Below are 17349 nucleotides of genomic sequence, written 5' to 3'. Positions count from 1 at the left end.
GTGACCGACGGCTTGGACAGAGTCGGCGAAAAAGATCGGGGTGAATCTTCGGACAAAGCCAAAAACTGAGACGGTTTGAATTGTTGGAAGAAGCCGAATTCTTAGAGGGGACTGGGCGCTGAGGAAATCGAGACCCACGGAAACCTCCGAATGTTGAGACCCTAATCTCCGAAAAGTTACCGAAACCTAGGAAGCGGGAGAACTGTCGCTTCGGGTGTTTTCGGAAGTGGCCGAAGCCGCTGCCAGCCTATCCTTTGATCTGCAGTCCGGAAATAGCCGACGCGTTTCGGAGCCAGGCTTGGTGGAGAGGGGCAGCTTGCGGGGGGGTGGGTGGGCGGGGCGAGGGGGTGGAGCCGGGGCGGGGCGCTGGGGGCTTGATTAGGTAGGCGACGAAGCGCCGGCGGCGCCGGAAGTAGCCGAAGCCAGCGGCGGAAGTAGCCGAAGCGGCCAGAGCGGGCGGGCGGCAAGGCGAGGCGAGAGCTGCACAGGGCCCTACGCGGCCGCCTCAGCATGTCGGACTTCGACGAGTTCGAGCGGCAGCTCAACGAGAATAAACAAGGTGAGGGTGCCGGGGTCGCAGGGCGGTGGCGGGACCGTCTCAGGCTTCGCTCTTTGACCCCCGCCATTTTCCCCTCGCGGCCCCCTCCTCAGGGCCGCGCCGTGGGCCCCCCCCGCTTTCGGCGCGCGCCTCGTTCACGTGACCGCCGTGTTCCGTCGCGCGCGGCAAGGGAAGGGGCAGCGGGCGCGGCTTGTGGCGCATGCGCGCCGCGCCGTTCTGGTCCCACGTGGTCCTGGCGGAGGTTGCGCGGGGGACGCGGTGCCAGCGCGCCAAGGTCTTAGACGCGAAGGTTCGCTTTTTCCCTTTGGATAGGAGACGATTTTAAATCCTGTAATCCCATCTTTTCACCCGCTGCTTTGGACTTCCGCTTCCGGCCAGGCTCTCGGCCGTGACTCCACGCCCCCTTTGTTTCCAAAATGGCGGTGGCGGGGACTCGGGGGGCCCCCCTTCCCTCCTTCACGTGGACGGCCCCCTCTGCAGGCTGCGGCCTTTCTCGTCCCTTCCCGGCTTCTTGGGAACGCCGTGCCCGGGGCGCTGGGGCCTCGGAAAACGTGGGACACCTGTTTTCTCGCGGAAGCGGGAAGCGTCTGCCCTCTTTGTGCCTCGCACGTGCACCCCGCGCGTCCGGGGCCTTCTGCGGGCCCGACGTTCACGATCTGTGGAGCGTTTGTGTCCCTTGTCCTCAGTCGAGACACCCCCCGCCTGTCCGAGCCCAAACCCGGACGCCTACCGTCAGGCTTGTAAATGATCTCTGGACGGACGAGAGAACCGAGGCGCTGCCCCTGCGGGCGCTCGTGGGGAAGTGCCAGGCCGGTGCCGGGCCCCTCGCAGAGGCTGGCAGCACCGAGCTCGAGTTAGGGACTCCAAGAAGGCCCAGAGCCCTTGGATAGTCCTCAGGTTTCTCATGTGTCCAGTTTGGTGTGAGTGAAGGGACCGTGGCGTAGGGGAGGTTGGCGACTTCAGGCCTGAGCTGTGTTCCTAGCTGGAGTTTGGAGGACTGAATGTGACTCAGTTCTCCGTGGAACCCAAGCTGGAGTTGATGCGGGAGTGAAAACAGTGCTTGAAGAGGTGCCTAGGGAGTGCCCTGCCTACTCTGGTCCTGTCTAGGTGGTGTACTGCTTATGAGTCCGAATACCTTCTTCGTTGTTTGGTATCTATGTGATTTGAATACTTTTGCTCTTTGGGTTTTTTCTTTTATTAATCTGTACATTGACATCACTATTTTGCCATTGAGATTTGAGAGGGTTCATGAGAATGATGTTGGTAGTTGGAATTAGACTCTGAGAGCTTACCACGTGTCAGGTAATTTGCATGGTTTATCTAACTGAATCCTTGTAACAGCCTTCCGAGGATAAAATAATTACTTCTTTTATAGTGGAAAGGAGACTGAAGCTCAAAAGCTTAAAAACTTTCCAGGGTTCCAGGTGGTCAGGAGCTAAGTTTAAATGGGGTAATGTGTAAAGTGCACTGCATGTGGCTGGTCATGTTAAGCACTTAATAAGTGGTGTTTATCATTGTGAAGTCTACATTCTTAGGAAGGAAGTAGAAAGGCATGTCTTCACATAGACATGGTATCAGGGTTAGGGAAGGGCTGGGAAATACGCTTTCCAAATATTCTGCCAAGTCCTTGTAACACCGGGGTAGTGTTATACTTGACTTTAACTTAAGAGAAAACAAAGTGTCTGAAGTTCTTTAGGTTGTTGGTTGGGGGTGTAGTTCAGTGGCAGGGTTAATTCTCGGTACTATAAACACTGTGTTGCACTGTTTTATGCAGAGCTATTTCACTCTCTTGGACTGCCAGGTGGAGCTGCTTTAGAGGGTGCTGGAGGCTGTTGAAAATGGACTACATCCGTTCTCCTGGGGTGTCCCTGCTGGTGCAGGAACTCCAGGGCCTGAGACCTAGGCACTTCTGGGTTGGTGGACCTGCTCCCACAAGGTTCCACAGCCTCCTACAGCACAGCATTTTGAGCAAACGAAGAAGCTTCCTTTCTGTTCTTAGCTGTCCAGCATCAGTGTGGGGGAGAGTTCTTGCCCTAGGGGAGGCTCTGTGCACGTGTTACCCTGCCGGTGCTTCTTTTCTTTGTGGGTTATCCTCCTAACATCTCTGAGCTTCAGGGCCCTTCAGCTACCTAGGTGTACAGGGAATTTCTTTGTTTCTGAACTTCAGCAGGAAGTGCTCTTGGGCCTCACAGAACTGTACCTTGTGCTGAGTATTGTGCCTTTGTGTTTGCCCTAATACTCCACAGGGGTGGTCTGTCCCCAACTCTCTCCTCTCCTGATTCCAGTCTTAAATTTAGTTTTGGCTTCTGAAGAGAAAATTGTGAGAGGACTGGTGCCTGGCGCTCATTAAGGAATATGGCCTGGTGCAGGTTTCATCATTTCCTAGCTGTTAATTCTTGAACAAGTCATGATCTCCCTGGGCCTCAGTTTCCTTATTTGTTATGTGAAATCTCCACCAGTGTTTTTTCAAAGCAGTAATGTGGAGTTAGAGTGAGTAAAACTATGTAGTGTGGATTCTGAGTGTAAGAAGCATCTCAAGTGTTACCAAAAGGGAATCTTTCTGGGTGCCCTTTTTCCCCTGAGCGTTGGTGGTTCTGGAATTGAGAAGAATTTACAAGGAGTTTGTGTTTAATCACATTGGAAAGACGTGTTAGATGAAAGACACCTAAGATGGGCAGGTTGTAAGGCCCAGAAGTCTAACCTGACAGGCTCTTCTCATTGCCTTTCCCTCCTGCTGCCCCCAGAGCACAGCACTCACAAGGCATAGGTGTGAACTAGGAGTTTGTTGATGTGTTCATCTTTTGTTGTGCTTGAGGGGTTGTCGTGCAGATATCAAGGGTGCCTGTGAATTAAGGGAAGAGTATGTGGTGGTGCTCCTGCTCCACCTTGAAGGGCCCTCTTCCTCCTTCAGAAGGTGAAGGATCTGCCGGGAGCAGAGCTTTCTGTGGTATTGCTGGCAAGGTTGTGCTGAGTTTTAGCCACTACCTCAGAGGCAGATGAAGCTGAGAAAGCAGATTGAGTCCTGGCAGGGACACAGGTCTCACTCTAGACCTTCCTTTGTGGCTATGAGGGTGTGAGGCAGGGAGGGTTGGGTGGTTTGGGCTTCCAGTCTGGAATAGGTGGCTTTTCTCCACCTGCTGGGGCTTTTTTCCTCTTCAGTCTGCACATTCAGAAAGAGGCCCCTCCCCTGGGGGAGGGTGCTCCTGCATTATTCACCTGGTTGGGAAGGGATGGAGTTGAGTTTCCTTCCTTCCTGGGGTTAGCCTATCCTGCCTGGCATCTGGCCCCTGGGCCTGATGGTGGGGCTGTGGGTGCCAGTTGGTTGCGGAGGTCTTTCCTGAGGGATTGCTGGGTTCCTTCAGGAAATCATCATTGGGTCTCTTGATTCCCCAGCCTCTAGCCCTGCCCCTCTCAGGGACGACCCTGGGGTCAGGCCCCTCAGCCCTCGAGGGGGACCAGGAGCCAGCCTCCTCTGTCTTCTCTGGCTCCTCAGCTCCTCTTGAGCATCCTCAGGTATCTTACACCCCGGGGGCATTTTCAGGCCCTGCCCCCCCTGGTCCGCTCAGAGTCCTTGGGGACTTGTGTGTGGACCCAGGAGGCCTGCTATCTCCCTTCCCTTTGGGGGTGGCCTCCCTGGGGCTTGGGAATTAGCACCAGCGTGCAGGGTGGGCTGGGCTTGCATCCTTCCTCTGCTTATCCCATCCCATTGTTTTCACCTCTGTCCAGAACGGGACAAGGAGAACCGTCATCGGAAGCGCAGCCACAGCCGCTCTCGGAGCCGGGACCGCAAACGCAGGAGCCGGAGCCGGGACCGACGCAACCGGGACCAGCGCAGTGCCTCTCGGGACCGGCGACGACGAAGGTATTGGGGCTCAGGAACCCCTGGCTGGGCCTGCTTGGGAATGGGGGTGTTTGCAGCCCCAGGCTGTGATCTGATCAGGGGTGTGTCTGGGTCATTTTGTTATGCCTTGGGGGAGTTGTCTGCTGCTTGGTTTGTTTTGAATTCAGTTTTCTCCTCACTTCTCAGGTTTACTTCTGTGTTCTGTGTTGGGGATATTGATGGATTGTTGGGGGTGCAGTGGTTTGTTTGTCTGGAGTCAGGGCTCCGTTTCTGAAAGGCTGCTCTCTGTCCCTGATGCTGAGGGACTAAATTGTTCTTTCCTATTCTTCCTTTTCTTTTGGGGACTGTCTTCAAAAGGGTTGGTCTCTGTTTCTTTGTCTCCCAGGAATAAGGGTGTTCTTGGAGTGGGACAGTACTCACAGCCTGGGCTTAATTTCAAGCTCAGGGCTGTCAGTTATATTTGAAGGGCTCTTCTCAGGTGTCCTCTGTGTTCTTTGCCTCTATTAGATGAGAGAGAGTGGGGTATGTGGAGGTTCTTCTGCCTTCCCATCTCAGTATCTTCATAGTGTGGTTTTCCTTGGCCCCTTTCTCCCCTTACTTCCTCTTTCCTGGGAGTGGGAGTGTCTTGGGGAAGGTGGACTGGCAGGGCCGAGGGGGGTGTGCTTTGACTCTTCACCTCGGCCCTGCCCCAGCCCTGGGGCTTAGTGCTCTTGGGGGGTGTGGCATGTGGGGAAGACGAGGGTCCCCAGTCACCCCTCCCCATACCTTTCCCTCCCACCCCCAGCAAACCTTTGACCAGAGGCGCTAAAGAGGAGCACGGTGGATTGATGTGAGCTTCTCTTCCTGCCCCTTCCACCCTGAAGTCCACTCCCTTCACCTTCCTCATGTCCTGTGCACCCTGCCTGGCCTGTGTCCACCCTGGCCCAAGCACTGGGGAAGAGTCTGCCTGCCTTGAAACCAGCGCCCCTCCCCAGTCCCGGGCCCTGCCCTGACCCGGATCCTCTCCCTCCTGGAGAGAGCTGAGCCTATGTGGTGGGGAATTGAGGGGGAGCCTGGGAGGGGTTCCTGGGTGGGGCCTGCAGGCCCACTCTTGGTCAGACTGAGGTTGCCCTGCCCCGCTCTCCCTTCCACTCCCTCAGTCGTTCCCCCCGCCATGAGAAGAAGAAGAAGGTTCGTAAATACTGGGACGTGCCACCACCTGGCTTTGAGCATATCACCCCAATGCAGTACAAGGCCATGCAAGGTAGGACCCCTGGGTGGTCTGCTCTGGAGGGTGAAGCATGGAGGTGAGGGGCAATTGTCTCCATTTGTCTTTCTGTGTGTGTGTTTTGGGGGGTTGAGTTAAACCAGATGAAGGGTCACATCCCTGGGCTTCTGGCTTCTGCTGGAGGAGGAGATGATCTGAGGTACCTGTAGCGGAGTTGGGTTGAGGCTTCCACCCTGTTGCTGTTAGGAAACATGGCTTCTAAGGAGCATCCATTATTGGGTTTTGGGGTCTGGTAATGGAAACCCTGGGGGTGGGGGAGTTTAAGAGTGCTGGGTGGTCCCAGAGCTCAGGTTGGAGGTTGCCTTAATGTAATTTTACTTTGTTTCCATCCCTCTCTTGAAGCTGCGGGTCAGATTCCAGCTACCGCCCTTCTCCCCACCATGACCCCTGATGGTCTGGCAGTGACCCCAACGCCAGTGCCTGTGGTTGGGAGCCAGATGACCAGACAAGCCCGGCGCCTCTACGTGGGCAACATCCCTTTTGGCATCACTGAGGTACTGCCCTCCCCTGCCCCATCCTCTCCCCTGTTCCCCCACCCTGTTCCTCTCCTCCCCTCCCCTCCATTCCCTCCCCACACCCTGCACGGGTCAGACTCTGTTCCTGCAAGACCCCCCGGCCCCCTCCCAGACGGACCGATGGAGTTGAGCCAGCCAGGGGCCGGGCTGGGGGTGGCCCCTCCCTCCCTCCCTCTTCCCCTCTCCCCTCTCCCTTCCCCCGAACCTCCTTCAGCAACCCAGGGATCACGTGCACACACGATTAACCTATATATCATACCTCGTACCTCGGAGAGAGACAGAGAGGGAGACTCGGACACACACACTCGGACACACTCGGACACACACTCAGACGCACGCCCCCTGCAGTTTTTTCTGACACGTTCTCCTTTCTGCCATCTATCCCATCCTTTCCCCCACATCCCTCCCATGGTCGCTGTTCTTTTATTTTTGATTGCCCTGACCTACCCCCACCTTCCCCACCGCTCCTCTCCCCTGCCCCTCTCCCCCACCCCTTCCCGTGGCACCCCCTGAGAATCCCGAGATCAAAGAGTTGTTTCCATTTCTCTTTAAAGTGAAATATTGTGGGGCTGAGATCCCTCGTAGCAACAAAAAGTTTGCTACCATCGTCGAAGGCAAGTAAGGTCCATTCTGACTTTCTCAACCTGCACTTTGCTACATTTGATAAACCAGCCCCCGGACTCCAGGGCCAGGTCCCTCCACATCACTCTTTTCTCCTCCCCTCCCGCCCCCCTCCCACCCTGCACTCCGCCTCCCTGCTCTGTGCTGGTCTCTCTTCTTCCTGCTTGCCGCTCTCTGGCCGTCCCTGTCGTCTCGTCTGCACTGCGTTCCTCCTTGTCTTCTTCTTGCCTTCGGTTTGTTTTCTCTTCCTTTCCTTGTTGTTGTCATTTTTTTTCTTGAATGATTTTCCTTTTTCTTGATTGGTTTGGGGGGCCCCCTGGGGCTCTCCCCCTGCACCTGTCCTGACTGCCCTGTTTGTTTCCATCTCTTGTCCTTCACTGCCTTTTGCTACTTCTTTTTCTTTATTTTCTCATTTTTCTCCTGCTTTTGTTCCTACTATTGACCTCTACACCCCACCCATATTCCACCATTCCCTCCCTTCCCCTTCTCCCTTCCCTTGTCCCTCTCCCCTTACCCCAAACCCCTCTGTGTCTCCCTCTCTCACCCTTCCCCTCCTCTCTCCACCTCCCTCCCCGCCCCTCCCTGTCTCCTATTCCCTCTGCAGGAGGCCATGATGGATTTCTTCAACGCCCAGATGCGCCTGGGGGGGCTAACCCAGGCCCCTGGCAACCCGGTCTTGGCTGTGCAGATTAACCAAGACAAGAATTTTGCCTTTTTGGAGGTGAGCTGGGCAAGTGATGGGGTGGGAGGGGAATGTGTGGTCCCTTGGCATGTTGTGCTTCCCTGTGCTGCCCATTACCACTGGCCCTCTGCCGTCTCTTCTGGTTGCCAGAGTGAGCTAAAAAACCCTGGCAAATCCCATCCTCCTTCTGCCTGACCTTGTTCTATATGTGGCCTGGGAGGCCTGCAGACCTCTTCCAGACCAGTTTGATGCCGTACTTTGCTCTGGCCATGCTGACCTTTTCCAGGACCTACCAGGCCCCCACCAGGGCCTGGGCTGAAGTGGTTCATCCTGCCTGGCTAACCGTGTTTCTAACCACTTTTCTTTGTCATTGTTTCTCAACCTGTCTGGTAGAGGACCTTGGTTTTTAAATTTTGATTTTGGGTGGGCCAGTATTCTTACAAAAACCAGGCATTGCAGCAACAACAGGTTGCTGGGAAAGCTTCTGGGTGCTGCCTCTGACTCTCCACATTGGCCTCGCTGCAGTTCATTTTGAACTCCACAGTTCCAGGTTTTAGCTTAAGTGCTACTTAACAGCCTGCAGTGCCTTTACTTCCTTATGTATATAACATCCCCACTCTGTCCTCTCAATACTCTGTTCCCCTTCACTCACATCAGACTTGCAGCTATGTGTTTGCCTCTGCATCTGTGTTGGGTGTTGGTGACTGCACTTGGGGGAGAGAGCCTCTAGGACCAGGGATGTTCTGTTGTCCAGCACAGGGCCGGCACAGTGGTGTCTGCTCATATGAGTGAAAAGAAAGAAAATCATAGCCTATCACAGAGCCTTGGGGGCTGAGGCCTGGTCTAGTCCTTGACCCCTGCCCCTTATCACCCCTTCTCTTCCCTTCAGTTCCGCTCAGTGGATGAGACTACCCAGGCCATGGCCTTTGATGGCATCATCTTCCAGGGACAGTCACTGAAGATCCGTAGGCCTCATGACTACCAGCCACTGCCTGGCATGTCGGAGAATCCGTCTGTCTATGTGCCTGGTGAGTAAGGAGCCCAGTTTTTGTGCCCACCCTTCCCGTCACTGAGTAGCTAGAGCTACTCAGGAAGTAGTGTGCTGCTTTGGATGTGCAGCATGGCAAGTGTGGTCTCTGGGTCCCAGATTGTGAGCTGTGAGCTCCTTGCAGACATACAGCTTGTAAGTGGCAGGTCAGGACCAAACCAGAGGTGCTCTGGGAAGCACAGGGCTTATAATCTGTTCCATGACTTGTCTCTGCCCCAGGGTCTCTTGACTGTAGGGTCTCGAGTGCTCGTGTACGCCACTGTGGTGCACATCAGAAGACTTCGGTAAAGCTCCTCATGTGGGGTCTGACACCTCAGTATTCACTCATTTATTGTTGTCTACTCTCTGCTTTGAATCTGTGCTGTGGATTTTTTACCAAGTTGTGATTTGTCTCACTTCTGATAGGTAGTTAAAGACAACCAGGGCTTGGCAAATATTTGTGTATGGGACCTAAGTGATCGGGTGCCTGTGTTCCATTGCACCCTAACATCCGTGATTGTTGAGGTAGGCACACTGAAGTTTTTTAGAAAGCTTATGGGCTTTGGAGGTAGAGGCCTTGGGCCACTCTCATCCTGTATTGACAGTAGGTATCAATGAGGATTGAAGCTTGTTTGAGGCCCATTTGGGTATGAAAGCACTCTGATCCTGGGAGGGGCCAGTGCTGCTGGAGCCCAGTGAGTGAGGTGCCTGTCTCAGGCATGTTGGAATGTTGAGAATGTAGGGTTCTGCTGGCTGATCCTCAACTGTAGAAACAGCTCTACCTAAGCGCACCACCTGGTGACTGTGTGTGGGTACTTCTCCCAGACAGCTACAGAGCATCTCCCTTGGGCCTCCACCAGTGAACTCAGTGTGCTTAAGTTCATTTCTACTTATGTAAATAGCCCGCCAACTGCTGGTGCTTGCTGTGTGCCAGGTACTGGCACAAATGCACTGTCCAGCTCTTCTTGAAACCTTCACAACAGTCCGGTATAGTGTCATCAGTTTAGACTTGAGGGACACATCTGGTCACTCCCTGTTTCTATAGATGAAGATTTATGGGCACAGAGTCCTGTTGCGCATTGCTTATGTGCTGTTAGTAGCCAAGCTGAATAATTGTTGCACAGGCTGAATGGACTACAAAATCAAAAATACCTTTTTCATGGCTATTTACTCTGAAAGTTCGCTGACTCCTCCTATATTAGATGTGACTCTCATTTTACATAGGACAGAAGTGAGGCAAGGGGTGATTGATAATCTGCCAAATGTCCTGAAACCAGTGTCTTGGGCTGCTACTTACTCTCTCTGTCTCCCTCTCTCAGCTTGACCCTGGGATCCATGAACAGCCATTCTATGCACTGCCTCCTACATACTTGTTACTCTTCTTCTGAAAGCAGAGGTGTGCAGGGGGACAGTTGCTTTTGATTATGCTTCCTTTGTGGCAGGCTTTTTCAGAAGTGGCCATTACTATATAAACTGGGGAGATCACTCGTTAGTCTGTCTGGGATGTGCACCTTGGGGGGCCTGTTTGTCCAGTTCTTACCTGTGGTTGGACTGATGAGTTAGGAAATGTGATTCTGCCTGTAGGCTAAGTATTTTCCAGTGTAGCTTTCCTTCTGATATAGCTTGTATTTTGATCTCCCCTTTTAGTGCTGCAGAGAAGGACATTACTCTATAAAGACACTAAAGAAGAGAAAGTATTTGATAAAATGAACAGATCTCTTGATTAGACAGGTTGGAAACTGGAAGACAACTTTCTCACCTTGATGAAGGGGTATTTGATATCACCTGAAGGGATGCTGTGCAAGATGGTCCAGCCCAGGCGAAGCTTCCCACAGTGGGCCCCAGCTCACCCAGGGTTAAGCTCACCTTTGGCAGTAGCATCAATTGTGCTTGTCTGTGTGCACTGGCGTCCTCCCGTTCTGTAGTTGAAGATGCTGGGCCCTTGGCAACTACCGCTGGACCCCAGGGAGCCCAGCTCTCCTGTCCTCACTGCTGTCTCCCCGAGGTGCAGCACAGTCGTTAAGCTTGGATTTGGAGCCTGGGGACACATGACCCTCTTTGTTGATCACCTGCCGAACTCCCCTGGGCAGGGGAGAGGAGCGGTGGGGAAGGTGGGGGGAGGTTAGGGCAATCAAAAATAAAAGAACAGCGACCATGGAGGGATGTGGGGGAAAGGATGGGATAGATGGCAGAAAGGAGAACATATCAGAAAAAACTGCAGGGGGCTGCTTCTGAGTGTGTGTGGCCATAAATTGGCCTGTGGACAGACCTGGAGGCCACCCTTTTCCTGCCTTTGTGGCTTTGCCCCATACTCAGTTTACTCATTTTTATATTGTAGCCGGGGCTTTTGCACACATTGAACTAAGATTGAAAGAGATTGGGCCATGCCTGGCTTGTGGCCAGCATTTAAATGTGTTGTTGCTTCCAGGATGTTTCTGCTTGTCATAGTGACATCCAAGCTGGGTTCCCTGTGGTCTCCCTCAATCTGCTGGGGCCCAGCTCTAGGGGACAGAGCCAGCTGGGTTGGTGCCTATAATTCTGTGGGTGCTGGAGGGGCAGGGAGAGAAAGAAAGAGTACATTAGCCCAGAGGGTAGGTGGGGCCCAGGGGCTCAAGTTATGGGGCCTTTCATTTTCTGCCTTTTCTGATGTTCCCTAAGATCAGGATGGAGGTGGGATGGGCCACTAGTAGTTGGTGTGGGGGACTGCTAAGGAATGGGAGGCTATGTGGCCAGGCTTTGAACTGGGCGGTCAGGGTAGATGGCTGCTGGAGCCTTACAGCTCTTGTCTGACAGGGTAGTTCTAAGAATGGAGTGATAAAATTGGCCAAGTGTGTTGGAAGCCATATTGAAACATTGGTCAAACACTTGTCTGAGTCCAGAGTTCAGGGCAGAGTCGAGGGCAGGACTGAGGGCTGTCGAATTCACTTAGCTCGTGTGACCATGGGCTGTGACATTTCAATCCTAATGTACCCTGAATATAGCACCCCATCTTGAGTCAGCAGTTTCCACTGAGGTTGGAATAGCTGACACAGATTACTTGAGCAGCCTGAGAGCAGGCTTCCTCTGTGGTGTCACAGATGAACTGGGGCCCAGAGACAACCCACTCTTCTGAGGATAGGTCCCTGAAAACAAAGGATTGAATGATGTAATGGGGAGGATGTTCCTGGGCAGTTGTCAGTGGGACCTGAGGAGTGAAGGAGGGGTTTGGTGTGTGTCCCAGCAGTATGTCCAGAGTTAAGGTGACTTTTCGGTGTCACACAGCAGCATGTGTGTGCCAGCATGTGGGTCTAGGTGCCAGGAGGCTGTTTTGGGGGCGGGGGATGCTGCTAGCTTGAGGTTCCTCTGAGACTGGACCAGTTTGGGAGACACCCTGTGTTCTCACATGGGGAGTGCTGTGCTTCCTTGCTTGTATCCTTCTCAGGCTGGGGTGGAGATGAGAGTGATACTTCCATCTTTATCAAAGTGAAGCCTCTGAAGGGCTCAATCTTGTCATCTGGGAGATGACCTCCTACTGCAATTGAAATCCTTTTCTCTCCTTAGGAGTTGTGTCCACTGTGGTCCCTGACTCTGCCCACAAGCTATTCATTGGGGGCTTACCTAACTACCTGAATGATGACCAGGTAAACCCCTTGCTTCCTTCCCTCTCCTCTTCCCCTTTCCTGGCCTGACTTGAGCCCTGATGGATTCTTGACCTGCTGCAGGTCAAAGAGCTACTGACATCGTTTGGGCCTCTTAAGGCCTTCAACCTGGTCAAGGACAGTGCCACAGGGCTCTCCAAGGGCTATGCCTTCTGTGAGTACGTGGACATCAACGTCACGGATCAGGTGAGCCCTGGCAGCTGTTTTGCTTCTTCTGTCTTTCCCAGCCCTGCTCAGTTTCCAAGCTGAGGTCTCTCCTCCTCAGGGCATAGGGTGGGAGCTTAGGGCCCTGAATGGGACTCTGCGCCTTTCCTTTGATTTTGGTTCCTTCCAAACTCAATCCCCTTTGCTTTCCCCTCTGCCCACCAATGCCCCGGTTTGTGGGGAGGTGCTGGGCTCCTGGGCCCTGACCCACATATCTCCTGCACCTTCCCACCCCTCACCTTCTGACTGCAGGCCATTGCTGGGCTGAATGGGATGCAGCTGGGGGATAAAAAGCTGCTTGTCCAAAGGGCAAGCGTAGGAGCCAAGAACGCCACGCTGGTGAGCCCCCCGGCACGTCATCTTCATTGGCTAGAGGGACCCTGGGGGTGGGAGGGGCTGGTAGGGGACAGGTTCTCTTTAGCTCTGCCCAGCTTCAGCGGGAGGGGATTTGGGGGATCATCAGAAGCAGTATTGGGGAGTAAGGCATATATGTGTTCAGGCGGAGGAGTGTCCTTCCTCTGAGTTGGTTTCTGAAGGGCATGGCCTTGAGTGGAGGGAGGCTGGTCTGAATCCCCTGTGACACCTTGCCTGCCCCTCCTCCCACAGAGCACCATCAATCAGACACCAGTGACGCTGCAGGTGCCGGGCCTGATGAGCTCACAGGTACAGATGGGCGGCCACCCTACTGAGGTCCTGTGCCTCATGAACATGGTGCTGCCAGAGGAGCTGCTGGATGATGAGGAGTACGAGGAGATTGTGGAGGATGTGCGAGATGAGTGCAGCAAGTACGGGCTTGTCAAGTCCATCGAGATCCCCCGGCCTGTGGATGGCGTCGAGGTGCCTGGCTGCGGAAAGGTCAGAGCATCCTGGCTCAGCTTATGCCCTCCCTTCCCTGCACCCTTACCGAGTATCCCTCTGGACCTGGCCAGGGGAGATGCTGGTGACCCAGAGGATCAGGGCCCTCTGATGGAGATGAGCTGTTGGGGCCGAGAACTTGGGCTCTGTGGAAGCACCTTTGGTCTGGAGCCTGGCTCTGTATCTCCCTTGTTTGGGTGCTGTGTTTTGCCTTGTCTATGAGATGGAGAGAAAGGCTGTGAGGGTATTCCAGCTCCCGATTATGCTGTGCCTCTGGTGTGCCAGATGCTCTGAGACTAGGGCACTCTCATGGGAGGGGACAAAGCACAGAGGTGACATGCCACACAACCAGGTCCAGGTCCCTGCAGTCTGACTTAAGAGCCCACAGTCATATCACCCCTGCTCTGTGCCCCAGGTCACTGTACTCACTGATGTATTCAGTATGTCAGTGGAATTCTTATGCCAAACTCTCGTCTAAGCAGAACAACTCCTGCCCTCAAGTACCTGAAGTCCTGGGCACTGTTGTCAGGGAATGTATGCCATGTTGGGTGGGAAATGGGGTGGCCCAGATGCCCTTTGTAGAAGGGGTCATTGAGATCCAGAGGTGGCATTAAGAAGACAACAGTGAGGTTCAGTACCCTCACAGTAGGTAGAATGCACAGCAAGCAGAGAGACGTCTGGACATGTTTGGGAACAGTGAGGAGGCCTGTGTAGCCAAGGAGAGCAGTGGGAGATGAGCTCAAAGAGCAGGTGGATCCTGGTAGACCCTGGGGTGTGGTTTTGAGTGAAATGGGAAGGTAGCTGCTGGGAACCTGGCAGGTAGAGATGACTATTATAATGGGTACTGAGTAGGCATCTGCCCTGCCCTGAAGGATAGAAGTGTGGCGGAATCCTTGGGATTCACTGAGGTTCATTGAGGTCGCAGTGAGCAAGAACTACAATTGTCAGGAGTCTGGCTCTACAGCACTGTCAGGGAGGACTCATGAAATTATGGAAGAAGCTTGGGATTTTCCTGGGCGTGGTGGGTTTTTAAGAAGAGAGGCAATGTTCATGTTTTTGGTGATGTCTACTGAAGTTTGGAAAGTGAAGTAGAGAGGATCCAACAAGAGTAGGGTGATGGAGGAAGAGTTTCCTGCAGTAATCTGTGTGAAAGATATTGCCTGTTCTGGTGTAGTCACGTACTATGCAGTGACTTCCTTCTGTGACAAGACTGCATAAAGAGCCATGGTTCTGTTAAGATTCTATTGCCGTGATATTATTTGCTGATAGGGTAGCCAACACAGTTTGCCACAGTAGTAAAATGGTCCATGACCCATTTGGTGCAACCTGTATAGTCTTAAGTAGCCTATGACCGACTAGTTGCAGGGGGTGGAGGGAAGCTGATGGGTTTGAGTTAAATTTTTTGTGTAGGGGGGTACTGGGTAGAGCTCAGGGGCACTTAAACACTGAGCCACATCACCAGCCCTTTTTTTGTATTTTATATAGAGACAGGGTCTGAGTTGCTCAGGGCCTCAGCCTTCAGAGCTGCTGGGATTAACAGGTTGAGCCATTACACCTGCAAATTGATGGGTTTGAGGGAGAGTTAAGCCTTTAAATTTCCAGTCCTTGGTGATTGGTTTGGGTATGTTGGGACAGGGAAGGAGGAGGTCCAGGAGATGCTAGGAGTGGCAGGTGAGAAGGAAGGTTGATGAGCTGGTATGTAAGGGTTCAGCAGCCAGTGTTGGGACAGCTAGCCTTGAGGTTTCTGACACCCCAGTAGAGATGGGTAGGAAGCAGTTAGCTGGACAGATGTGTATTCCAATTGAGGGCTCATGGAAACTGGGACTAGGTGAGGAGGGCCAGCGGCAGCCTCTCCCCTCTCCAGGAATCCTTGATAAGCCAGTTGGTCAATTTGGTTCAGTCTGGCACTGCAGTGGAAGCCTGGCTTAAAAAAGGGCCGAGTAAATATTTGTGGGAAGAATAAAGAGACCCTGGCCTTTAGGATCAGTTGACCAGTTTTTATTTACTGTTTCTGTTCTTAAACTTCATGATACTAACTTAATATTATGGATCTTTTCTTTTGGTACATAGGGGATCAGTAGAGGTGTATTATTTATATGGTAGTATATACAGTACATGTAGTATCATCATATTGTCCCACCACCTGTCTTCAGGTTTCCAGTTTTTGCCATTTTCTTCATTCAGTTTATCCCTCCTGCCCCAGTTTTGTTTGAATATTTCAAACATAGTTTAGATGTCTTTTGCCTGAGATAATAACTTTTTCTCAGCCAATATCGGGCTAGTTAGCTCTGCTTTGGGTGTTTTGTGCATCCTAGGCGCTTAACTACATCCCCAGCCTGTACCTACTAGATGGCCAGCAGTGCTACTTCCCTTTTTGTGACAACTCCTACATATGAAGATTGCTCAGTATGTCCTGGGGACATGTCTCCCCCTAATTGAGAACCGATGCTCTAACCAAATAACCTTAAAATGTTTTTTTTAGTTTGGTGTGGTACATGCTTATAATCCTAGCTACTCGTGAGGCTGAGGCAGTAGAATCACAAGTTTGAGTCCAGCCTGGGTAGCTCAGTCGTAGGTAGATCTGGGTTCAGGCTCCAGTACGGGGTGGGGTTGGGATTAACAAAATCATAATATACTCATTACAATAACAAAGTAAACATTCATTTCTTGGTATCTACCTATGTTCAAATTTATTACTGTCTAAAAAATATTTTTTGAATTAAGGATTCAATCAAGATCCCCTCTTACCAAGTTTCTCATCAGTTTTATCTCCATGTCTCACTCCCACTTTTGAAGTCAAGCTGTTTTATGTGTTGAAGAAATAGGGTCATTGGTTGTATAGAATTTAGGCTCTTTATATGCTCCATTTCCTCTAAACTGGTTGTTGAAACACAATTAGAAGTAAATTCAAGTTTTTATCATCCTGGATTTGAATTCTAACTTGTGGCTTCCCTTACTTCATCCCGTATCTGGGGAAAAAAGCATGGCCCTCGGTGGCTCTGGATGCTCTCCACAAGGTGGCTGGTGCAGAGTAGACAGAGTTAGTGACTTCTTTGGGCATTTGCTTACCTTCCGAGCTGCCCTGCGTGATTCAGGTGACTCTCAGGCATGCCTCTGTTCTTTCCATGCCTGTGAAGTATCTGATCTGTGTTCCCTTGTTTTATGAAACTGCACCTATAGGTGTAATTTTTCAGAAAGCTGTGAAGAGGCCCTTTTTCTTTCCCTTCTGCCTGTTATCAATCATCGGCTTGGATGGATGTTGGTAGGTTACTGGGAGGCCAGCCTTGTTCACAGACCTGCCTCTTGTTCCCCACAGATCTTTGTGGAGTTCACCTCTGTATTTGACTGCCAGAAAGCCATGCAGGGCCTGACGGGTCGCAAATTCGCCAACAGAGTGGTTGTCACAAAATATTGTGACCCCGACTCTTACCACCGCCGGGACTTCTGGTAGAGGTGGCCTGGGGAGGGTGGGGGCAGGGCTGGCTGGAGGCTTCTCTCCCCGCCTGTCCCCCCCTTTCCCCCCTCTGAAGATGATGGGCAGAGGAGTGACAGCCGAATGACAGCCTGACAGCCGGCAGCAACTGGAATGGCAGCAATTAAGGGTGGGGGGTGGGGGGTTGGGAGGTTAGGGCAGGGAAGGGACTGGGGAAGTACACACAGGCCCACACAGACACGCACCCACACAGACACAGAGGGAAGGGGTTGGGATGGGGACGGGCGCACAGCAGGGCGGGTAGGACCCCCATGGCCCCTCCCAATACAGTCTTTCCTCCCTTACACCCCTTTTCTCCTCCCCTTCCCCATGGTAGGAACATAGCGTGTTTATATTTTATGGCCAAACTATTTTGAATTTTGTTGTCCGGCCCTCGGTGCCCTGCCCTCTTCCCTTTGCAGGACCACAGCTCCCGTCCTCTGGTCCGCCCTGGTTTCCCTGGTTTCTGAAGTAGTTGGTTCTCTATGGCCTTCCCTGACTCGCTCCCACCCTAGTCCCGTGGCCCCTGTCCCTCTCCTCCTCTCTGTGGCAGTTTCATATTTGCTAAGACGAATTTGCTCATTAAACATTTTGTTGTATTTTACTTTATGGAGCTAATCTGTGTCCACTGTGTTTCGGCCCTGCGCGGCGGGTGCGGGCTGGGGATT

The 17349-nt window shown here is 52.7% G+C and overlaps 1 protein-coding gene across 2 annotated transcripts; it reads left to right on the top strand.

Moving 5' to 3' along the window:
• Positions 1 to 365: 365 nt before the first annotated feature.
• Positions 366 to 17285, top strand: U2af2 (U2 small nuclear RNA auxiliary factor 2). Of its 2 annotated transcripts, none has more exons than XM_026381202.2 (12): positions 366 to 559; positions 4286 to 4421; positions 5185 to 5229; positions 5540 to 5643; positions 6010 to 6161; positions 7408 to 7524; positions 8375 to 8513; positions 12053 to 12132; positions 12214 to 12336; positions 12607 to 12693; positions 12961 to 13209; positions 16526 to 17285. In XM_026381202.2, exons 1-12 carry the CDS (start codon positions 511 to 513, stop codon positions 16658 to 16660), a joined length of 1416 nt encoding a protein of 471 aa, XP_026236987.1. In that variant the 5' UTR covers positions 366 to 510; the 3' UTR covers positions 16661 to 17285. The 2 variants fall into 2 exon arrangements, with proteins under 2 accessions (XP_026236987.1, XP_026236986.1); XM_026381201.2 differs by having other exon boundaries at positions 12607 to 12705.
• Positions 17286 to 17349: the final 64 nt, after the last annotated feature.

The sequence above is a fragment of the Urocitellus parryii genome, chromosome 15 (genome assembly GCF_045843805.1).
Source record: "Urocitellus parryii isolate mUroPar1 chromosome 15, mUroPar1.hap1, whole genome shotgun sequence".
In the NCBI taxonomy this organism is placed as follows: Eukaryota; Metazoa; Chordata; class Mammalia; order Rodentia; family Sciuridae; genus Urocitellus; species Urocitellus parryii.
Note: the sequence above shows the minus strand (reverse complement) of the source record. Positions and strands in the feature narration are given on the sequence as shown.